Source organism: Dromaius novaehollandiae, chromosome 5 (genome assembly GCF_036370855.1).
Source record: "Dromaius novaehollandiae isolate bDroNov1 chromosome 5, bDroNov1.hap1, whole genome shotgun sequence".
Lineage (NCBI taxonomy): Eukaryota > Metazoa > Chordata > Aves > Casuariiformes > Dromaiidae > Dromaius > Dromaius novaehollandiae.
The window spans coordinates 18362978-18385147 of NC_088102.1; the positions used below are offsets into that span (position 1 = coordinate 18362978).

At 36.7% G+C, this 22170-nt stretch overlaps 1 protein-coding gene across 6 annotated transcripts in view; it reads right to left on the reverse strand.

Annotated features, from left to right (window-relative positions):
• Window positions 1–958: 958 nt before the first annotated feature.
• The window catches only part of UNC79 (unc-79 homolog, NALCN channel complex subunit), a 111206-nt gene continuing 89994 nt past the window's right edge, over window positions 959–22170 (reverse strand). For all 6 annotated transcript variants that reach the window (XM_064512149.1, XM_064512150.1, XM_064512148.1 and 3 more), the window contains 8 exons: window positions 21468–21545; window positions 18585–18674; window positions 13760–13935; window positions 12140–12326; window positions 10057–10254; window positions 7752–7829; window positions 2804–2845; window positions 959–2416 (listed from right to left, as the gene is read on the reverse strand). In XM_064512149.1, the coding sequence (XP_064368219.1) occupies window positions 2216–2416; window positions 2804–2845; window positions 7752–7829; window positions 10057–10254; window positions 12140–12326; window positions 13760–13935; window positions 18585–18674; window positions 21468–21545 (1050 nt within the window). In that variant the 3' untranslated portion in view covers window positions 959–2215. The remainder of the gene's footprint in view (window positions 2417–2803; window positions 2846–7751; window positions 7830–10056; window positions 10255–12139; window positions 12327–13759; window positions 13936–18584; window positions 18675–21467; window positions 21546–22170) is intronic.

A 22170-nucleotide genomic window follows, 5' to 3' on the forward strand; every position in this document is an offset into this window, starting at 1 on the left:
ACAAGACATAGCTCCATAATGGAAGGAGTCAAACTCACTGCAAACACAAGCCACAGCTTCTTCTTGCCTGAAGGCCACAATTACAATTGCCATGCCACCTAGTCACTTTTTAATGACTAAGAGCTGATTAGCAACCAGCAAGGGGGTGGGGGGTTGGTGGAGAAGGAGGGATGGAAACATATAGGATCCATATAATTACTTCTGTATCTCTTCTTTTTTCTTCACAGCCAGTCAAAATCTGGGGAAAGAAAATGCTGTTTCATTTCTCTTACCACTGTAAAAGTTTGGGAAGAAACCCTCCCTTACCAATGTGTGCAATCTCAATTCAGCAGAATAAGAACCAATGCCTAAAACACCAAGAAACTACCTTGTGGTGGATCGCTTAATAATATTCAGATCAAGACTGACAGGTTTTGTAGACGCTCAAACTCATTCTGCTTAGATGCAACTCACTCACCTCAACACAAGCAAAACTAGTTTCAATTAAATAGCTCATAATGTATCTCTTAGATTTTCTTTTGGATAGAATGGTCCATTTTGAGCTTAGATTCTATGAATGTCCGAATCTGTGAAGGAAGGAAATCCAAATCAGTGTCTATTTACTGCACTGGTTCAGTAAAATTATCAGGAAAAAAGGGAAAATTGAAAAAAGGGGAAAAAAATTTTCCCTTTATCATTCTTATCTGAAAAGCATCTAATGAAGTACTGAAAACACACATAGGGGATATTTCTAGTAAACTGGTACACACTTTAGTTTTTTTTTTTTTTTTTTTTTTTTTTTTTTAAGCATAATGGTACTTTAATGACATATTTCCAAACATTTCCACTTTTTCTTTGGTAAACACACTGAGGAAAGATTGGCCCTCCACAACTAGTGAAATATATACTCAAGCAATTCTTTACAGGTATGCCTTCTCACTTCTACACAAATAGGGAGGAAAAACATTAATTCTGCAAGTAGTAATAAAGACTATGAATTTAATAGCACTCTAATATACAGCTTAAATGTATATTTGTTATTTCAATCAGTGCATTACAGTAATAAATACAGGAAATACAACTGTGATTGCACAGATTTAAATATTAATTACAAGAGGTGGTAAATCTTGGTGCTCTTAAGATTTGATGCAAAACCCACTGAATCAGTTGAGTCTCCTTAGATTCCAATGGGCTTCAGCTGAGTCTCTTAATGATATTAAAATCCATTTGTTATTAAACATCACATTCAATACAATATTATGGCAATGCTATAATTTGTTCATACCATTATGCAAAAATTAAGGTCCAATCCTGCTCCTACTGAAGGCTGCAGTACAAATTCTGTACACATCAGTAAGAATAGGTCTGGCTTATCCATTTTTAATTGCACTGTATACAAGTATTGACAGAAGAATACAATACAGTATTCACAAAATTAAAGCGACTTCTATGAAACCTACAGAGAAAAGCAGCACAGAATCAATGAAGTAAAAACAGTATTTCAAAAAATAAATCAGACTTGGCAGTTTTAGAAAACAATACTGAAAAAAGACAAATGAATTGGCACAGTTTAACAACCTAATTTCTAAGTGCACTTTATAATAACTCTCCTTACAAGCTGCTGTTTTCCCAGATGATGACAAAAAGCCTCATTAGAACATGACTGTTTTATAGTGACAGGTTTTATTGCATTGCCAGCTGTGAATCTTAAATACACACACACACACACACACACACATATACACACACACACTAGAAAGGTTCCTAAAAACCCTATTTTCTTTTTTTAGCATCAAAAAATATCAATGTAGCACTTCCATATGTTTGTGAATACCCACAATTCTAGTTTTTAAAAAAAATAGAAGTTAAAGAAAAGTGATTTTTGTCTTAGTTTCAAAAATAATGTAAATAAACATTTAAGAATCAGATATTTCAATGATCAGAGCAATATCTACAATGTGTAAGATTTGAGTCCAGTCCTGCAAATACTTAGGCATGAATGCAGACTTGAGGACCTGTTGATCCTGCTCATTTGAGCAAAAAGGAATAAATGTAATTTAGGATCAGGCTCTTAGCTTCACCCATTATAAGCTTTTGCACAATTTGTCCTAGGCTAAAAAGAATAAATACAGTATATACTCTGTATACCGATTTATACAAAAGTGGGCTTCTGTTTTACAGCTTTAACCCTGTTATTGCTACACTGAAAATAAACATTTGGAACAATTTACATGAATCATAAAGGATAAAACTGAGATGCAGCTTCTGATGACTGAATTTCTACTTGAGCCATTTTAAACTGGGTACACTGTAGCCATTTGCGGAGCACGGATGAGCTGTTGTTCATCTGTCCTGACCCCTGTAACATCCTTAGGCTGTGATGATTGACATTACTCTGAATGGCTTGGAGACGTAGTTGGAGTCCAGCAGATAAATGCTGTTGAAACAATTTCAGACATTCAGTTTCTCTCTTTATGCAATACACATATTAATACAAGACAGTGAAATGTACTTATCTTCATCAAAAACTGGTTGTTGGCCATGGAGAGTTCCTCCACTGCCCCAGTATCACATTTTTTTCTTCCATGTTCTGCACTGCAGCTTGCAAGTGACTAGGTTTATCTGCAACACCTTTATTCCCATCACCAAAATTCTCTTGAATGGCAAACCACACTGGTACACCTCACTCATCCTCACAGAGACAGCTGGGCTCTGATGTGTTTTCAGAGAGTTGGGAGACCAAGTCTAGTGACGTAGTCTTATTTCCAGAGTAAATTTATGGAAATACACAACACTAGCAATAAAAGTGCAAGAAACAACCTACCTTTAGATTCGACTGTATCATTGGCAACCACATTGGTATGAGCTGTACGAAGAGAGAGAAACATTTTGTTATTACACAAGTGCCTGTAAAAATGTTCTAGTTACTGTGAGTCAGAGAAGAGTTTATCTAAAACATTTAGCCCTCAGAATGGACACAAAAAGCACTCAGCAACAAATCTGGAAATGTGTTTATTTTAAAATGATGCACATGCTTGGGGGCAGGTGACTTTCAGAGGTAAGAAAGACATCTTCCCTTGTTTGTACCAATTACTGATATTACTAATATCCTGTTTAAGGCAATGAAAAGAGTTCAAAATAGAAAACTCATTAAAGAAAACCAATTATTTTCCTTTTGAAGGTGTTTCTGTATGTGCAGTTGATCAAGCATTGGAATGAATGCAGTACACACTCTGCACTGCAAGGTGCACATCGACGGCAGGAAAAAAACATGCAGCAGAATTTCCTAATAACAGGCCAGATATTTAAGTAGTAACCACCATTTTATAAGCCAGTAGTCATGTCACTGCTTTACTGTGGAACGTGATGTGTAGGCCTGGGAACAGAGATAAGAAATTCTCCCCCTAACTCCTATCCAGAGTGACAAAGCAAGGAGGTCTGGGAATCCATCACTCACAGTTGATATTTATTTCTGTCTCCAGCTCTTCAGAGAACTTTTATCGCTGAGTAAGTCTAACATAAGTTTATGGAAGGCAGAGAGGCATTTCTAGCAAAAGTATTCATGTTCTCCAATATTAATTTAACCACTGAGGTTATTGTTCTAAAATGTTCCTCCAAATGGCATCAAAATTTGCAATTTACCAATTATGTTACTGGGAGCTGCAAGTTGAACCTAATCACTATTGACAACATTAGATAAAGTGCCGTTTCCCTTTGCAAGAAATGCTAATTGCTTCAATTTCCGTGCTGTTTTGCTGGAGAATCATATGCAGCTCTGTCAGGACTGATTACTTAGTCTACCAAATAAAGAACCATATTCAAGCCTCAGCATTTACAGACAGATGAATACCAAAACAGCTGGAATGCAGCCAGATGCAGTAGACACGTGAGTTCTGTACATCCTTCCCTGTGTTCTCACACTAACGAAGTACTTAATAAGGTCCAGTGGCTCCAAGTCCCTGTGTGGTTTTTTGGAGAGGTCAGGAAAGAAAAGCATACTGAGAAGCCATGCTCCACACCTCACAGCCTCACACTCATCAAAAAACGTCGCTGAAAATTTCATCCAGAGTTCATGAAGTTCCTATGGAGCCCGAGGTAGCCCTCTGCATTTGAATCAACTGACTGTACATCTTTTCCAGTCAGCTGAGAGAAATAGGCACTTCTCACAACCAGTTCATCTCACCAAGTTCACCAAATCAGGTAGCTAAAATAGATGAAGATGAATCATGGCCTAAAAATACCTGTTTATCTCCACTGACTATTAAGGGTGCTAAGAAAAACTAGCTCATATTGATATCTATGCTGTAGAGGTTTAAGGTTAGATAAGATCACTGTTATCCAGCACCATTTCTTTCTTCCAGGGTCTGGACAGAATTAGGGAAACCAAACATTCAGCTGCAGGCTTAAGAAAGCAAACCCTCCACTCCTACAGCTGTCAGTTAGATAACTGAGACAAGAAGAAATTTTACTGAAGCACTTGAGTTTTATTATCTAGTCCCCAGCGAGCCTTTTCTTCACCAAAGGAAGAATATATAAAGCTAGTTAGAAAGAACAGCTGGAAGAACAGACTGTTGTCAGAGAGTACCCATTTTGGGGGGTTGACATTGTCACCTGTAACATGTGGATTCCAGTGCAAGTTTGGACAGAAACCAGGCTGGAGAACAGATTGGTCACTGTGCTTTTCTGGCTCCTCAACTCTGCTGCTTGCCAAGGTCTCTAGAAGCCACCTGGCAGCTGCTAGAGTTGCCTAATATCCCTGGGTGTCTAGAAATGACCCTGTGGTTTGCTGAGCTGCTCCATTCACTCCTCTGGGCTCCTAAATTCCTCAGGCATATGTCTGATGGGCAGCCAGAGAGCTGTGCTCAGCAAGCAGCTGGTCCCCAGCACTGATGACTCTCCTGGGAACAAAGCTCAATCGTTCCATTTCAGTCCTCCTAAAGCAGAATGCTTCCCCTCAGAGAAAATATAATGATTCCCCTTAGAGAAAAATATAATGAATATATATGTAGATAAGTGTGCATCTGTGTAAGTTTGCATAAATCTCATTCCAATCTAGAAAGAAAAATAAATACAGAATAGTTTAAATGTTTTCCAGGAAAGAAACCGTTTTCCTCAACAAATGGGTAAAGATGGTCTAAAGTCAGTTCCAAAAATTGTCCTCTGAGAAAACAGGGAATGGCTCCAAGATTATAGAGAGCAATCACAGACATGTCTCGATGCTAAACTCAGCATGAGTTTAATTTAGTAGCTAAGGCTAACACAGTACCAAAAGGACATACGCTCATTGCACCAACACAATGGGGAGATGTGAGAGTGATTTTCCCTGCCACAGTGAAAAAAGAAAGTACATATTTTAGTGAAGGAGAGCTGAATTGTTCGCATGCCTTCTCCTTTCTCTCTCCAATTTTAGAACAGATTTTCCCTCTCTTGTCACTTGAGAAAGTTATACAGGAAATAGCTGCCTAAGACAGCTATTCCATAAACCACCTGGCAACATGTGATGCCTCCTTATTGTGATGTATTAAAAATACAAACGTGTGTTGAATCATGTATTATTATACAATAACTTCATTTACAAGTGAAGTTTTTGCAGCACCTGATTCTTTAGGTAGAATAAAATTTATTGCAGTAAATATAATTATGTGAATGATAAACACTCAGGATTTAATATTGACTGCTGTGCTCAATTCCAAGAGGAAGTCACTGGGAATTATCAGTTTAGCTGAAAGATCTCAGAAAGGACGTTAAGAACTTCTGTTTTAAAAAAAATATGTATCTCTCCTTCACTACACTGTGTTCATTTCCACAATGACCCTTGCTTGAAAGGCTTATATCTAAACTAAAAGAAAAAAAATGCTTTGAAGCATAAAATAAACTTGTTTCATTATGGAATGCAAGCTAATAAAAGACTAAGTTGTCTGAAACAAGCAAGCTACCAAAAAAACCACCCAGTCAACTAATATCCAAAGAACTGTCATCCTTGCAGACTTCTGAACTAGATTAGGAGTGATAAAGTTTAGATCTTCTCTATATAGATCTTCTCTATCTTCTCTATAGCCACTGAAGAAAAGACAGTCTCAAAGCTGACCTTGTTTTAAATTATAGAAATGCCACTCATTTACTGGTTGCTGTGTGAATAAACTTTGCAGTTCTGCGTCATTGAAGGACTTGAAATATACAGTGAATCCTTCCCCAAATCATGGCACTTACTTTTCAGATTCTATGCAGATAGAACAAATATTTTCACAATTAATTAGTTTTGGAAAAGATAGTAATCTAGGACTACAAATCCTATAATACCATTACGAATTTATATTTTCCAGGCAGGATTCCACTTTAGGGCTAAGTAAACGGGATCTGGTCATCCAGATTCTGCTCTTCCATATCCCATCTGTTAAAAATGAAAGAAATCTATGCAACTTATCTCTGGCTTTCGTGGGTTTATGAGCTTGATTTTGCAATAATAACAACATCCCTTTAACCTGATTTAACATATTATTGATATATACTCTGAAATATAACCCTTGGATATGTTCATTTGAATTGTGACAGGAATTTGAGGCTACAGATCTCTTTTCTTACAGCTTCAAAGCCATTCTTCATCTTTGTCAAAACTTGGACATTCTGGACTACCTGAAAGAGAAGCTGAACTAATTAACCTTCTGAAAACCTTGCCAGCCCATATCTCCTCCAGGAATAGCCACAATCACTTTAACACCCCAGACTGATGGAGTTTCTATACTGCATCCAGTCACTACTGACTATAAATCTGTGTTTTCACAATGAATCTGAATACTTTCATGCCAGTTTACAAGATGACTTTCAATTTTAGCTATTGTATTTTCACTTAATGCTCAATCATGTAAGACTGGAGTAAAACAACAGTCAAAACTTTCCTTTATGGGAACAGGGAAAAAAATATATATATATATACACACATATTTCAGCTAGATCCAGAATGCATATAACTACTTGGTTTGTTATTATTTTATTTGAAAACTACCTTCAGAATAATGTAGTGGGTTTGTTATTATTTTATTTGAAAACTACCTTCAGAATAATGCAGTGGGAAAAAAATCTACGAAAGACTACTGAAATTGATTTATGCTTGTCTGGCTACTGCAGCCCTTCATAAATCTGTTTTGTTCTGATCCGGTTAGTGCAGAGAGTGCTGTGGTGATCCACAGGAGAGTGACTACTGATTTCCAAAGGATTTTCACATGAACAAAGCATGCAGGATTTGATTTTCTACCAAAGAATAGCCTGTTACGCATCCTAGAGGAAGATTTACTGTCAAATAATATTTGACTAAGAAACAGACATGTAAGCAAATAATAAGAAAATCACTGGGGCATAGTTTTGTTACCAGCCTAAAAAAATCTGACAATAAGCGATCTGCCAAGAATCTGTGATAACTAAGAATTACCAGAATGAATAAAAATTCAGAACACACAGGTTCTTGCAAAGTCATTGACACCAGTTCAGTCTATTAGAGGAACAGGACCACTGCAAGAATGGGAAGAGGAAGTAGCTCATAAGTTCATTTAAAAAAACTAAGGAGAGTTTAGATCTCAGATTATCATCTGGTCTCACCTTTTACTGGACATTTTTTTTGTTATGCTCTCCTAGGTTTTATTTCTGCACTAGCCTTGAACTTCAGCTTCTTCTACTTTCCTTTTTTAGTGGGGGATAGGGATAGGGGAATATCTCCAGAAATTGCAATATATAGGCAACATCCTTAACTAAATATTCATGATATGCAGAATGCCTACCTTAACAAAGATAGTAGAATTGCATTCCTGTAAGGCCTCCATTAAACTAATCACATGCAGACACACCATTTCTACCATCTGGAAAAAAAGAAAAAAAGAAAAACAAATAAATGGCCAGCATAACAGTGTTGTGATGTAAGCCAATAGTCCCTAAAAGGAATCTTCCTGCAGTTGCTTGGCAGTTTTACTGGAGCCTTAGATGTGTATTTATTAACCACTGACATATAAGGTTAAATATTACATGAACATATAATGGACATTTTTCTTTATTTAGTTTTCCTCTGATGCAGCAATACCTATCTGTTAAACAATTCACAGTGCTTGATGGATTTTAATTCCTAGGACACATCAAAACAATTTGTCTTCAGCTCCCTTCTTTGCAGACATCATAAATCCTTTTACATGCCTTTGCTGGGTACTTCTCATCAATCAATGTGTCAGAAAATGATATTTTTATTTACTGAATCCTTTGAAAATTAACATAGTCACAAAAATCATCTTTTTTTCTCCCTGCCAAAAGGCAATTTATTATTTGAACTGGCAGCAAGACCATGAATATATACTTCTTCAATTTTGTACCATGAATTATGACAGATGCAAATACCAGTTACTTGGTAGCAGACAGCATTTTATATTTTATATTATGTAAATGTACAGGTGCAACAGGACATATGCCCTGAGCCAGCAATGACTCTTTACAGTGCTGGTCTAAACTATGTGTAAATTCCCCTTGATAATAATAAACTTAGCTCTTATGTAGCACTTTTCATCTTCAAAGTGCTTTACAAACACTAACTAATTAAACTTCACAACACCCCTGTGAAATGGGTAAGTATTACTATCTGCATTTCACAGAGCAGCAGCTGAGGCAGAGAGAGTTTAATAATTTGTACTGAAGCCACATAATGAGACACTTTTAGAATACGGATTAGAACTTGGGACTTCCAGGTCATATTCTCATCCTGAGGCTTGACATTTCCCTGTGTCTGACTGAACAACTGGATGGTTAGAAGAGTTGTACATAATTCTTCTTCACTTAGTAGGAGCTTCATAAACCACTGTGCTCAATAGTGGCTGGTGAACCACAGAGAACTCACTAGGTGTCAAAGGCTAAAAACTTATTTAAAGACAGCTTTAGATAGCTGAAGTCCTTGCCTGATACATAGAAGACATGAAGAGATAGCAACTGGTTCAAAAACATCCCAGCTGCAGCTCATGCAATTATTTTTGAAAGGGCAACTGCCCATACCTGTGTGGGGCAGAAGATGTTTCACACAGGTAAAGGGGAATTACATAAAATAATTACCATGCAGAGATTGGGTCTCCATTTAAAACTGCAAAAAGCAAGAAGAAACAGAGAACAAAAATCCTGACTTAGAGGACTGGGCCACATTAAGCAGTCTTTCTCATTTGAAGCCAGTATCAGATTCTTCAGAGTCAAAGCTACTAGCTATCATCTCAGTTAAAGCCAAACATTCATTAATGTCCAGTAGTGGTAACAGGCTTGTCATGGCCTTCTGGGAAGCAGAAAACACAGCACAACTTGCCCATGAGAAACAAGTTCTCAACCCTAAGGCTTCAAGCAGAGAGACTCATTAGTCAATGGGAAGAAAAGGTAGCACCGATGTGAAGGGTTCTGGCACACTTATGGTCCTTGTTGTACAGAGCTGCTCCAGCAACACTGAGCAGTTGAAAAATAAATACTCAAAAGTTTATTTCCAAAATTAGCCTGGACATTTTCTGGACAGACTGAACATTTGCCTTTCAAATCTTATCTCTAAACATACCTCCTTCAAATCATTCACTACTCAAAAACGTTTCCAGAAAGATTTACATGGCTCATTTTTGATGGGTATCCAATGGGTTATGAGTGGTCAACAGTCAGTTTTGTGTGTTTTTTACTGAACAGGAATACATCCTGTGTTAAAAAATATTCAGATCACTATTCACAGATTTATCTTAAAACATTTAGTTGCTCCTGTAGGCAGAGTAAGAGAAACAAGAAGATTGTTCTGAAGAATAGAAATATATTTAAAATGAGACCTGAAGCAGGGAGTCCCTAACCCAACAAGCAGTGACTCTAGGTCTTCAACACCAAGATCTCATTTCAGGCCAGATCCTGGCTAGATCCTGTTTCAGGCCACTGCAAGGTTGAACCACTACTAATTAGCTTTCCCTTTAATTTCTCAAAAGCATCAAAGTTGCTCTATAAAGTTATTCATAGTGGATTCCATTTAAACATTAGAATCGGAGGGCTTAGCTTTGTTTTAGTCCATACTAATTCTGTACATAGCATCTGACTCACCACTTTGTTATGTGCCATTAATTGTAGAATGCTAGGTGTCACTCGGCTCCAGAACTCCAGTGCTGTAAGGATTGCTGTAAAACTAAATTCGTTCTGATTCTGGACTGTTGGAGCTACTGCTGTTTGTTCACAATACACTGTCCAGAGCTGGGCAAATATAAATGCATGGAAGAGGGAACACATGTGCAGAACAGATGTCTGTAGAAATAGCAAACAGAAGAAAATGTTTCACTGAAATAAGTGTATTGGGGTACAGTGCACTCTTCTGTTAAGACAGACTTCGATCAAAGAACTCCTCTGTAATGCGCCCCACAGTACAATCCTGCCCCTCATTTTCCAAAATGTTTCCCTTCCATTAGGAAATAGTAAGTCAGACATATCCAGTAACATCTTTTCCATGCTCAGAACCTGTTTTTATATTTACAGACCAAAAACTGCACTTGGAAACCCACAGTCCTATGCAATCACATTAAGGTCAGTCCTTTTAAAGAAAAGGTTAGTTTTGCAGAACAAGTTCTACTGAGGGAGGAGTCCTGACACTTCCTTGATGGAAAACTCCCACTGCAGTCTGTAGAAGGCCAGGAGGTCTGTCATGTATGGCTCCATTTCAAACACGGTTTAAAACTTTATTAAAGTTTAATCTCCCATAAGATCCTCAGACAAACTGATGAAGTACAAACTAGATAAGTAGGCAGTGAGCTGGACTGGAAACTGGCTGAACTGCTGGGCTCAGAGGGTTGTGATCAGCAGCACGAAGTTCAGCTGGAGGCCAGTCACTCATCGTGTACCCCAGGAGTCGATACTGGGGTCAATACCACTTAACATCTTCATCAATGACCTGGATGATGGCACCAAATGCACACTCAGCAAGTGTGCAGATGATACAAAGCTGGGAGGAGTGGCTGATACACCAAATGATGTGCTGCATTCAGAGGGACAGGCTGGAGAAATGTCCAGAGAGGAACTTCCTAAAGTACAACAAAGTCCTGCCCCTTGGGAGGAATAACCCCATGCACCTGTACAGGTGAGAGTCTGATCACCTAATAGGAAGTATTTATTTTTTAGCCATTACCTTATTTCAGGTCAGAGATGTTTTCTCAATTTAAAAGTGCAACAGTGATTCATACTCTGTGGCAGTGTGACTGCACCAAACATTGCAATGGTTGCTTGGTAACTAGAAAGAGGTATTTGAAAAAGAAAAAAAGGCCCAGAAGGAAAGAATGGGAAGCACCAGTCTTGGCTGGGAGAGGAGAGTGAAGGGGGGGATTCTAAGTACTGGACAAATATGTGATCATTCCGCTTCCATATTTAATAAAACCCTGGTTAGCATCAGAGTGCTGCTATATCTGTGTTGCGCTACTGTCACAAATGGCTTATAATTTGCAATAAATTTTTTTTTTTTTCTGAAAGTGCTTTGGACAAGGAAAGAAAGTGCTTCAACTATCATTGTTTATGTTAACTTTTGATCACAACATTATTTATAAGTTATCCAGTACTACTATACAAATAGAAGAGAATGAAATAACTATCTAGAGATAGTTATAGATAGATTTGCTACAGGAATAGTCATTGCTAAAGCTTCATTTTGGAATTCAGCGTTTCATTCTTCACTTCTGTGCTGAGATACTCTGAAGTACTTAAACCTCTTAAAATTATTTGTTTTGCTTTTATCACCAGTTTTATATGCATGAAAATGCAGCTATGCAAGAAAGACTGCAGAGATTTCTTCTTCCCAAATCTCTGGTTTTTACAAGGTTCTATCCCTCCTTTTTTCTCATGAAGAAATAAATATTCCAATATTGGCCTGTTTTAATCCAGTGGGATCTCTTAAATATAAAAAGACAGACATTTCTTAACCTCTCAAAACCATATTACTGGATTACTTCAGAAACACATTTTGGGGGCTACTGTGCTGGAAGTATAATTAATTTTAAAAAGGACATTAGCTTGCATGAGATTGCTTTGGTAAGATTTAGAAAAGTTCAAAATTTCACAACCAAATAAAATACAAGCTAGAGATAAGCGCTTGCAATAATAAGGTCAATATATATCACATCTCCTCTTAAAAGATGGAATCCCTTACCTTTGATTGCTCTGGAAACCCAATCAGAATAACAATAAGGTGGTCTGCAATTTGCGAGCCTGCATCCAGTGGAATAGGCATGCAAGATGATGGAGAATTTGGACAGACAACATTGTGTGTCAAAGACCCCAGGAGTAGCCACGACAGCAAACGAATATGAGAGACACATTCTATGAACTCTTTGGGCCTGTCGAGAAAGAATGTGTTTTACAATGCTGTTAAGTTTTCTATTTTTCCACAAAAATGAGAATATCTTTAAACACACTTTGCAGATGGCGTCTCAGTATGCTGGAGGCATGAATGAGTGATACAGCTAGTGGGAAAACGATAACTACATTTAGAACTACACAGAATTTCGGGGACCTGACGTGCCACTAACAAGTCCAAAAGAACATATTTAGTGTGCCTAAGAAATAGCCTCTATCCATGGCCAAATCATTCACAGGCTCACAGGTTTCCACATCCATTTTTCTTTTCTTTTCTTTTTTTTTTCTTTTTTTTTTTTTTTCAGAGAAATCATCAGATAGAAAGGGTTATCCAAGTGGAGTTGCTCCTCATAGCTCCTCTGGATAGCACACAGCTGACAAGCCTTGTCATGAAACTTCTCATTCCACTGTTAGCTCTGGGGCAGGCTCCTTCTGTTATTTTTGCTCAGTGTTCCACTTCTCCATCAGTAAAATGGAGTTAATTTCTCTTTTCTTTAGCCTCTCTTTGAACATTTGGACTGCATGCTTTTGAGGGCAGGGACTATTCTTTTTTGGGACACTTAAGTATTAATCCACCATCTAGTGCAATGTTTAATTTCAAATCAATTTGCTTATTTAATCTGAAAAGGAATAATACTTCTCTGGCGTCATCTTGCCTATTCCCTTGCTGTTACCAAATTCAGACTACTTCCTCATTTGAATTCATAGGCATAGAAAAAAAAAATTGATTTCAGATCAAGAAACCACTACTGGGGCCAGAAGTCTGGGACAAAGTTGGGACAGGAATACAGATTAACTGAAACAGACCAATGCTCTATACTCAAAATATCTCTCTGTTTGCTAACTTTGTAAGAGAAGGGACAGTATCTTGTCCTTCTGTTTCAACATAAAACACTTCAGGTTAGGATTTTTCGCAGTGAAAAGGAGTAAAAGCATGTCTTCAAGAGCATGATTCCTCTCATCTGACTTTGACCAGGCAAAGTCAGTATTATTATGATCACACACTTAAAAGTTCTTATTTACACTTAGTAATTTCATTGGGCATTTCCTACTTTACTCTGTCATTCCCACTATATTCTTTATAATTCTAGCTCTGACTGAGTACCTGCATTGCTTTCACTGCCTGTATCTACAATAAAGTTCATTTCCATTGTAGATCTACTGATCTATAATCAGTTCCTTTCCAGAATAATTCAAGTCAACAGAGTTACCTCCCAAGTCCCTTTAGCCTCCACTTAAATGTGGCACTGATGAACTCCTCAGGAAACTGGGAGCTACCAACCAGCTGCTTCAATGTCCCACTGCCATCACTGCCAAGTGTAGGTTCTATCTAAGGAATGTGGCAATAAATACAGAATTTCCTGAAGATTTTCAACTCATTCTAGTATTCCTTTTGGTGGAAATGCGTTCTTACCCTTGTTGCATAGCAGAAGGCGGATGGTATAGCCAAGGCAAATATCGTATCACAGCTTTGTTGTCTCTGTGGTTTCCTCGTGTAATTTCCATAGCAGCGATCTGAGCTAAACCAACTTTCAGATGCCCACCAAATGTGTCTTCATGCAGTGGCTGAGAACACGTCTTCATGTGACTCTGCAAAGCAAAGATCTGATTCCCTACCCAAAGACTATGTCATTAGGTCTAACTTCTTCCAAGCATCAGTGTAGTCTATTTCCCTTCAATCCCTTCCTCAGAGTCTCTAATTGTGTCTATGAAGCTATGGAAAAAAAATTAGAAATAGATTAAAAACTTCTCTGGTACCTATATTAGTAACAGCATTATGATGCAGCTTTTTCCATGGAGGACCACATTTTCAAGAGCCAACACAAGAGAACTGTGCAAAATGTACATGCATTGTTTATATCAGCAAACTCAACACCTGCTGAATGCAAACTAATGGTTTTACATCAAGACAGTTTAACTGAAGATCAGAGAATGTAACCATTTAATAATGCAGCACTCTTTGTGTAGGAAATGCCTTCCCTGTGCAAGATTCCATTTACATGTACAGAAATAAGCTATCACCCATTCACCAAAGATACGACTATTCATGCTACAAGTGCATTTTAGCCCTGGAAATATAAGGGCTACCAAGACACTTGCAAATATTTATAACTGGAAAGATAATTTATTATCCTGTTTCGTCAGCTCTAATGAATGTTTCATTGGTGGTTCTTGAGATATTTCTATATCTGTAATTGAGCTAACTTTGCATTATCTTGTGTTAAAGGAGTAACAGAACACATGCTGAGTGCATGTGCTTGCTTAAGGGAAAGCCATATGTTTTGCACAAGAAAATCCAGGTCATCAATTATTAAATTATTATAACATGTCAGAAATCAGTGAACCTATAATATTTTATAGCAGACAAGTATCAGACCCCAGCAACTTATACTATCAAAATCACTCACTTGAAGTCTCTTTCAAGAGGAAAAAAAATATATATATATCAGCATGAATACCACCTAGTCACCCAGCTACAGAGAGAGGTAACAAGGACAGGCAGGCAGGCAGATATATTATATTTCTAAAATTCCACTGCTTTTGAAGATGTAAAACTTTGCTGACCTTTTACCAATTAAAATGTTATCCCAAAGGAAAAAAAAGATAATAAACCCAAAAGAAACAATAGACTAGAAACTTGAGAATTAACATTTATACCTTGTTTATAATGTACTGGTTACTAGTATGCAAGATTGCAAATAACAAACATCTCTTTCACAGAAAGAGGCTATTCTCAGACACTCAAGATATTAGAAACAAGTAAACAGCTTTAGTAATTAACTCTATTCCTGTTCACTGAATTTGTAAAGGGGGATTTTTTTTTTACATATATTATATGAATACATATATTATAAGAAATCATTTAATAACATTTTTCTAAATTTTTATTCTGTCCGCTATGAAACATCACTCAAAATTTGAAAACCAAGATTAAAGTTTTGCTGTAGAATTGTAACTGGTCATATAAGTCATATGGTTTTCTTCTTGTCAATTAACCAGTTGAGATGCTGTTGATAATACTTGTAGTAAAAAATTATACAACTGGATAATCTTAGGACTCACTTCCTAGGAACACCTGCATTAATAAAATGTAGACAATGTCAGTAATTATATTAAATGAACACAAAAAAGTATGAATCTAGATGTTGTGAATTTGTTTAATATTCCAACTATTTGAAAAGTTTTTACTTAGAAATGTTTGCAGTATTTTCCCAACTATATTGGAACCACAGAGTTAATTTCTTTTAAGATATCTACTAGAATGCAAAAGTGAGAAGTCTAAGATTTTTCAAATACAAACAGTCTTAATGAATACAATCTGCCTTTTCATTTTGCAAAGACAGCCAAAACTTATTTTTCACAATACATAAAGTTATGATCATTTGGACTCTCCTACAATGCTGATCTCTTCTTTGTCAGATTCCTGTATTATACATCTAAATGAAAACAACATAAAATTTGGGACTGTTCATCTCTGATTCAGTTTTAAATGCCTCAATCTACACATTTTGGGAGGTTGGTGTCTAATTTTGAAACATGAAAGAGAACCAGATAAAGTTTTAGTTTGTGTCCTCGCTATATCCACGTATAAAAATGTAATAAATAAAGAGCAGGAGAAACTACCATTCGATTAGACTTAAGCATTGTAAGAGCATTTATAAAAATCAGACTACAGTTCAGTTCAAGGGAGAAGGGGCATGGATAAAAAGTGCAAATGGCAGAGGGCTTTCTACAAAAACATTTTATGCAGGAGAGAGGACAACTGCAAGTATTTACAAATAAATTTCCCTGATTCCTGGTTTCAGTCAAATTTGTGGGTTTTTTATGGACCTGGCAAACCAGATGCGTCTCTCATTTATGATTCATGTGCCAACCTATTTTGAAAACGATTCTGAAGTGAAAAAGAAATGGGTGGATAACTTTAAAGGATAGAGTGGAAAGGGAATTCAATTCAGCTGAAAATGATTAATTAGTTCATGCTTTGAAGTAAATTTCTACTCCAGCACAAAAGGCTGTTTCCCTTATTGGAGGTTTGGGTTTTTTTTTTTAAACTCAATGGAATTCAAGGCAAATGGCCATCAGGATATGAACTACAAAAAGATATTTTTTGCAGTGAAACAAGGTTACTTCAGGTTTCAAGAGATGTGATTTTCAGTTTAGTTGGGATTCTTCTTCCTGTGTGGTAAGCATTATCACTTTGCAATAGAGAGTCCCCACTGCAGGGGGTGGGGGAATGGGGTGAAGCAAGGGGGTGAGTGTGCTAGATAATCAAGTAGGGTAAAAGCTCTAATCTCATTGGTTCATAAATAAACTTCAGTATTCAAATCCACCACAAGTTGTTGTTTACTCTGTCTTGCCTGTAACAGAAGGTAAGAAATGAACTCATGGCATGAAACACTCCAATGCATTGCCAGTAACTTTCAGCAGAGGACTGCTTGCTACAATATGAGAGAGGCCCTTCAGGGGAAACGCCATACCCATTTCTCGGGAAAACAGACTTCAATATCCTTCATTAGCAGATGCACACTGCATTACAGAACAACAGCAGCTCTTCGGGTTAGAAACAAATGCAAGAGCTTGGCCAAAGAACTTCCCTAGAAGACCACATATGTCAAAGCTCAGGCATGTAAGTGATGACAATATGATTCTTGCTAGCTAGAACTGGAAGCAGGCTTTTTCCTTCTATCTATGAACTGAACTTCAGATCACATACACACAACTTGGCAGTTACTTGGCCGTGCCCAGTGATGAAATGACCTCTCTTTCGACTGATGAACTTCCCCTTGCATCACCAAGCTCCTGATGTACAAACACTAAAACCTGTTGCCAGATTTTAGAATTGACTGCATCTTTGACAGCACAGACTCTCTTCTGTATTTGGAATGGTCCCTCTGCTGCACTCCCACACCATCAGTTTGTCCTGCTAGCTCTGTGGAAGTTTGAAGCAGCAAGGCCTCTTTACATCTTTGGCTTCATTTTATGTGCTGAATGAAATTCACCCTTGTGCAGGCTGCCAGCATGTTGCTCAAAAGACTAAGCTCTAACTTACTCTGACATAGACGAGAGAAGTGGTATTTAGATGGTTCTACTATTTGACAGGTGTTTTCCCTTTACACAAAGGAGGACTCTAACCCCTGCAGTTTCATCTTCAGCTCACTGCTTACTGAATATTCAGGTTCAGATGGTATGATAAAACTACCTAATGGGACAGGGTTATTCTAAAAAACCTAAATACTATTGCCCCCTACACAGCATTATTTCAGCTAATATTTCAATGTGTCTGTCAAATTACATTAGTTCTTTATTTAAGCTATTAACAATAGATGGTACTTTGCTTGTGACTGAAACAGCTCCTTTTCTAGATCAAAGTATTTCCTGTTATACTGCAGCAATACGATTTGGCCTAATTCTTTTCTAAACATCTTTCTTCATTCAAGAATCAAGAATTTTATCATTCACATTAAGAATTTTCATTTTGTATTAAATTTAAGAGATACTGGGCTCCTTGTCAAATAGAAATTCCAAATTTTGACCAGCTAATTATTAAGTGTTCTCATGAAATTTATTCCTAAACATTTTATGTTGACAGAAATGTTTTCCTATCAATCCTCTTACACTCGCCCTTTGGCATCAAACTAACGTACAAGAACCAAAAAGCAGTTTGGACTACAGGGATAGCTACCAGTCAGTTTTCCCCACCTCAGCAGAATGTAATATGATGAAGAAAACAACAGCATCTATGTGAAAAAGGACATTTGTCAATCATTTCATTTTAATAACCTTTGAACTTCTGTCTAACATTAAGAATGTGTGCTTTGGTATATAACAGATGCAGGATTTCCCCAGAAGAGTATGATTAGTTATACAGGTAAGGAATTTTATGCTGGATTGGGTTATTTTTAACATGACTACTTCTCACACAATGATTTTGGTATGACATTATCTTATCATCAACCTCCACACTGCATAAAAAGCAAGCCTGCATTTTTATTCTGTGCTCCCCATATTCAAATCAGTCTCCATTTCAACACTCTGCATAAGCTACTTTTTGCCTGTCCCTGACAATTGACTAATCTGTAACAGTACTAACCTTAAAAAAAAACCAACAACAGCAACAACAAAAACCTGTCAGTCATCCTCAAAAAATTCCAAAGGATTCTTCCAAGGAGGTTAATTACAGAAAATACTAAGTTGAAATTAGCTCACACACTTTAGATAAATATATGTCCATAACTAACCTTTAATTTGGTTAAGGTATGCATGTCTGCAATGAAATCCAGCACTTCACCAACATATTGCCTCATGCATTCCATTGCTGCTGTTCCACACTACAACACAAAAGAAACTTGTTTAATCATCAGATTTTGAATATATTCATGTTTTCATCTTTGCTTCTTGTTCAAGAAAATGCTGTTTCTGGTCTGTCTCAAATTCTTTACTGTCTACTCTAATTAGAAGCAAGTATTCTTGGATCTTTTTCTTCTCACAGTAATTTGCCTTTTTATCTGATGATAGTATAAAAAAACCAAAACAGTCACACTAGCTGCTTCATGCATTATAAAATACTCTCATCTGTTACAATGACAAAAGATTAACGGATGAAACTTGCAATCATATCCTTAACATATATCTCCTAAAATTTATATTGGTCCAGAATCAAAGTTTCTTAAAGTCAATGAGAGTTTACCAGCTCACTTCCTTAAGCAACTGAGCATTTCTGCGAGTGAAAGCAATCAGCTATGATCCTGGAAAAGAAAACTAAGTAACAGGCACAGATGCCCTTATGTTCACATAAATCATGATGGAAAAAAAGTTCAAGTGACTGTCCTCATGTATTTTACTGAACGTCTCTGAAATTTTTAAGTGCAACTTTTTTTTTTTAAATTAACAAAAGGTTTAGGGATATTTCTGAGCAACACCATCCAAAATATTGCATCTTAATGGCACTCAAGTTAGTTGCAATTTTCAAAAGGATGGTAAAGGCAGCATTTGAATTATTCTTACTAAAATTATTTCCACTGCACAAATTTTTTAAAGTAATTTTTACTGTACAAGTGTTAAGATCATTTATTTTTAGAAATGCTGAAATGAAACAGAACCTTCTATGGTCATGCAGGTAAATATACACAATAAAGGTGCAGTTTTTTCCTTTAATTATATTTAAATCTGAAAAACTACATCATACAATTAAACCTTATGGCATTCTACATGCTGACACAAGGGCTAAAAGGAATAAATGAAATCCTACTATATTCTCCCATGAACTGCTCCATTTTGACCATAAAGGTATAAGCATTGAGAAATGATTTGTGCCAGAACAAGAAGGACCCCAAGGGGAAAACAAAGGGACTCAGTGTAGTGCATATCGTGTTTTTGCAGTACAAATTTTCATAGTCCCTTTCCTAGAGTACAGTGAGAAATGCCAGTTGAGCCTTTGGCTAATACAAGGCATGCCTGGGGTATGCAAAGCAGTCAATGGAACAAAACTATCATATTAGATAGAGACTTCCAACAGAGTAGAATGCCCTGCAAAAAAGCTTTCAGAAGATGCTATGACTGATCAAATAGGTATCATATAACCTTATATGTTAATAATCTGAGGTGAAGATAATTCTAGCTGAATTCAAGGGAAACTGTAAACGCTCAACATTTCTCAAAGATCAAGTCTTTATAAACGCCTCATCTTCTGCGGCCAAGTGAAAACAAGGCTTAACTTCAGAGATTAAATGATGAAAATATCTACTTAGGTATCTTTCTCCTTAAAGTGGCCAAAAACTATTGTACCCAAAATCATAGGCTCATGGCAAAATATCACAGTAAAGTTTATCAAGGGAAAATACGCTGCTTTGACCTCTGTTTAATCACCTGCACTTTGAAACCTATTACCCTATCTGAGTATACATATGAACAAGATTTGGTTTTGATCACAAATTTATTCAGCTTTAATTGAGTTGCTGAAATTTGAAAATCTGTTAGTAGTCTCTATTAAAGCAACAGATCTGGGTGTTTCTCATTTTTCTACATTAGTATAAGTCTATATGTTGTTGAACTATACCACCTTCTGTTTTTTAAAGTGCTATGTCTGCCAGTTCCCTTGACAGAATAACAAACAGCAAAATGAGGTCAATGGCAGCCCTGCCGGAGTGTCATCCATCCGGTGTATGTGGACTAAGGATTCCACACAGGTTCTAAAACACTGAATGACAGAATTATAAAAGATGTTATGCTCAGACCTCTGAATAATAATGCTCTACTGCAAAAGACTTATGTTCAATCATGTATTCAGTTTTATTCAAGCAGAAAGCAACTTCCTTCTCTACAATTTCTTCTGAAATGATCCCTTTCCTATCATACCTTGTAACACCAATGTCAGTCTATCTACTTAACCCAAACATAAATTAAAACATTCCCTTAGGATAGAGACATCATTGAAGATTTGAGTTAAAAAAAAAAAAATCACACACTTCAGAAGATAAACAGGAAAAATCCTATTAGATCAGCCCTAGAGTCGACAAGGAAAAAGGTTTCCCACAGCTCATGAAGTAGACTTGGGCTAACCCTCATCCATCTGTTCGGGTACTCAGTGATATGTGTCATGGAAAAACTCAAACCCTCCAGCTGTGTTACTTCCACGTATGTTCACCAGCCACATATTCAGCAGCTAAGCAACTGAGTATTTGCAATTTAGCTACATGCATCAGCAGGATATATATGAATGCCTTATATATCACCAGACAAATGCCTTGCATCCCTTCTTTAACTAGATAGCCTTCTGTCAGAATGTAGGCAATGGCTGGTACCTTCCCCCCCATTGCCATTTTTTGAGGCATTCAGCTGGTCTCTTCCCCACATTCGGTCTTCCTTAAATCTCTAGTAGAGGCTTTGGCTAAAATCAGTCATATGTGCCACATGACTAATTATTAGTGAGAGTAAGGGCAGCAAGATCAAGTTAAAAACTTTTCCAACATTCAAAAAAAGGAAGAAGCACTTCAGCTTCTGCCTGCCACCTTGCCAACCAAAGCAGAAATGAAAGGAATGAATGTTCAACTGATGCAAAATAAGCTTAATAAGACTTTTTTAAAAATTAAAACCTATGAGATGGAGTTTGATTCAGTACTTACTCCAGGCATAGAGGCAATCATCTGTTTATGCAAGATTGTTGATTCAGCCAGTTTTGTTCCAGCATCTGCACAAACAAACTAAGAAGAAATTAAAGATTAATTATTTTTGGAGGAACCTTAAGACACTACTAAGTTATTCATGACTTTATTAAGATCAGTTGAGATCTTTTCTTGCTTATATTTGTAGTAATTTGGCTTTATAGCTCTCTTACTTTATAAAGAGCCTAGTTTGTTCACCATTATAAATGAGTTAATATTAATGAAAAAAAAAAGACTTTAATGTGCCTGATTAACATGTGTATACTGTGTGGGAGCAATTTGAAGAATGTTATATAATAGAAAAGATTTTCTTTGTGAGTACAAATATATATCTTTGCAATTCTCTGGATATATCAAGTGTTCTTCTTTCATGATAGTGTAAATCAAGATAGAGGAAAACAATGCAATGATCTCCACTGTGGTACTACAATGCCTTCACTGAAGTTCTACATGAACAATTTTCAAATTCAGAACAGACTAATACGGTGCAGTATAACTTCTCTGTAACACAGGCCACAAAACTTTACTTGGCTTTTTCAGAGAAAAGTTCAGAAAAATTCAGTTATGCTAAAATATCTCTAACTGATTTTCTTAAGCTTTTTATTTTCCTTGCTTTCTTTTATATCTTTTTTCACTTATTTCTGAATCTCTTGCCCCCAAATCT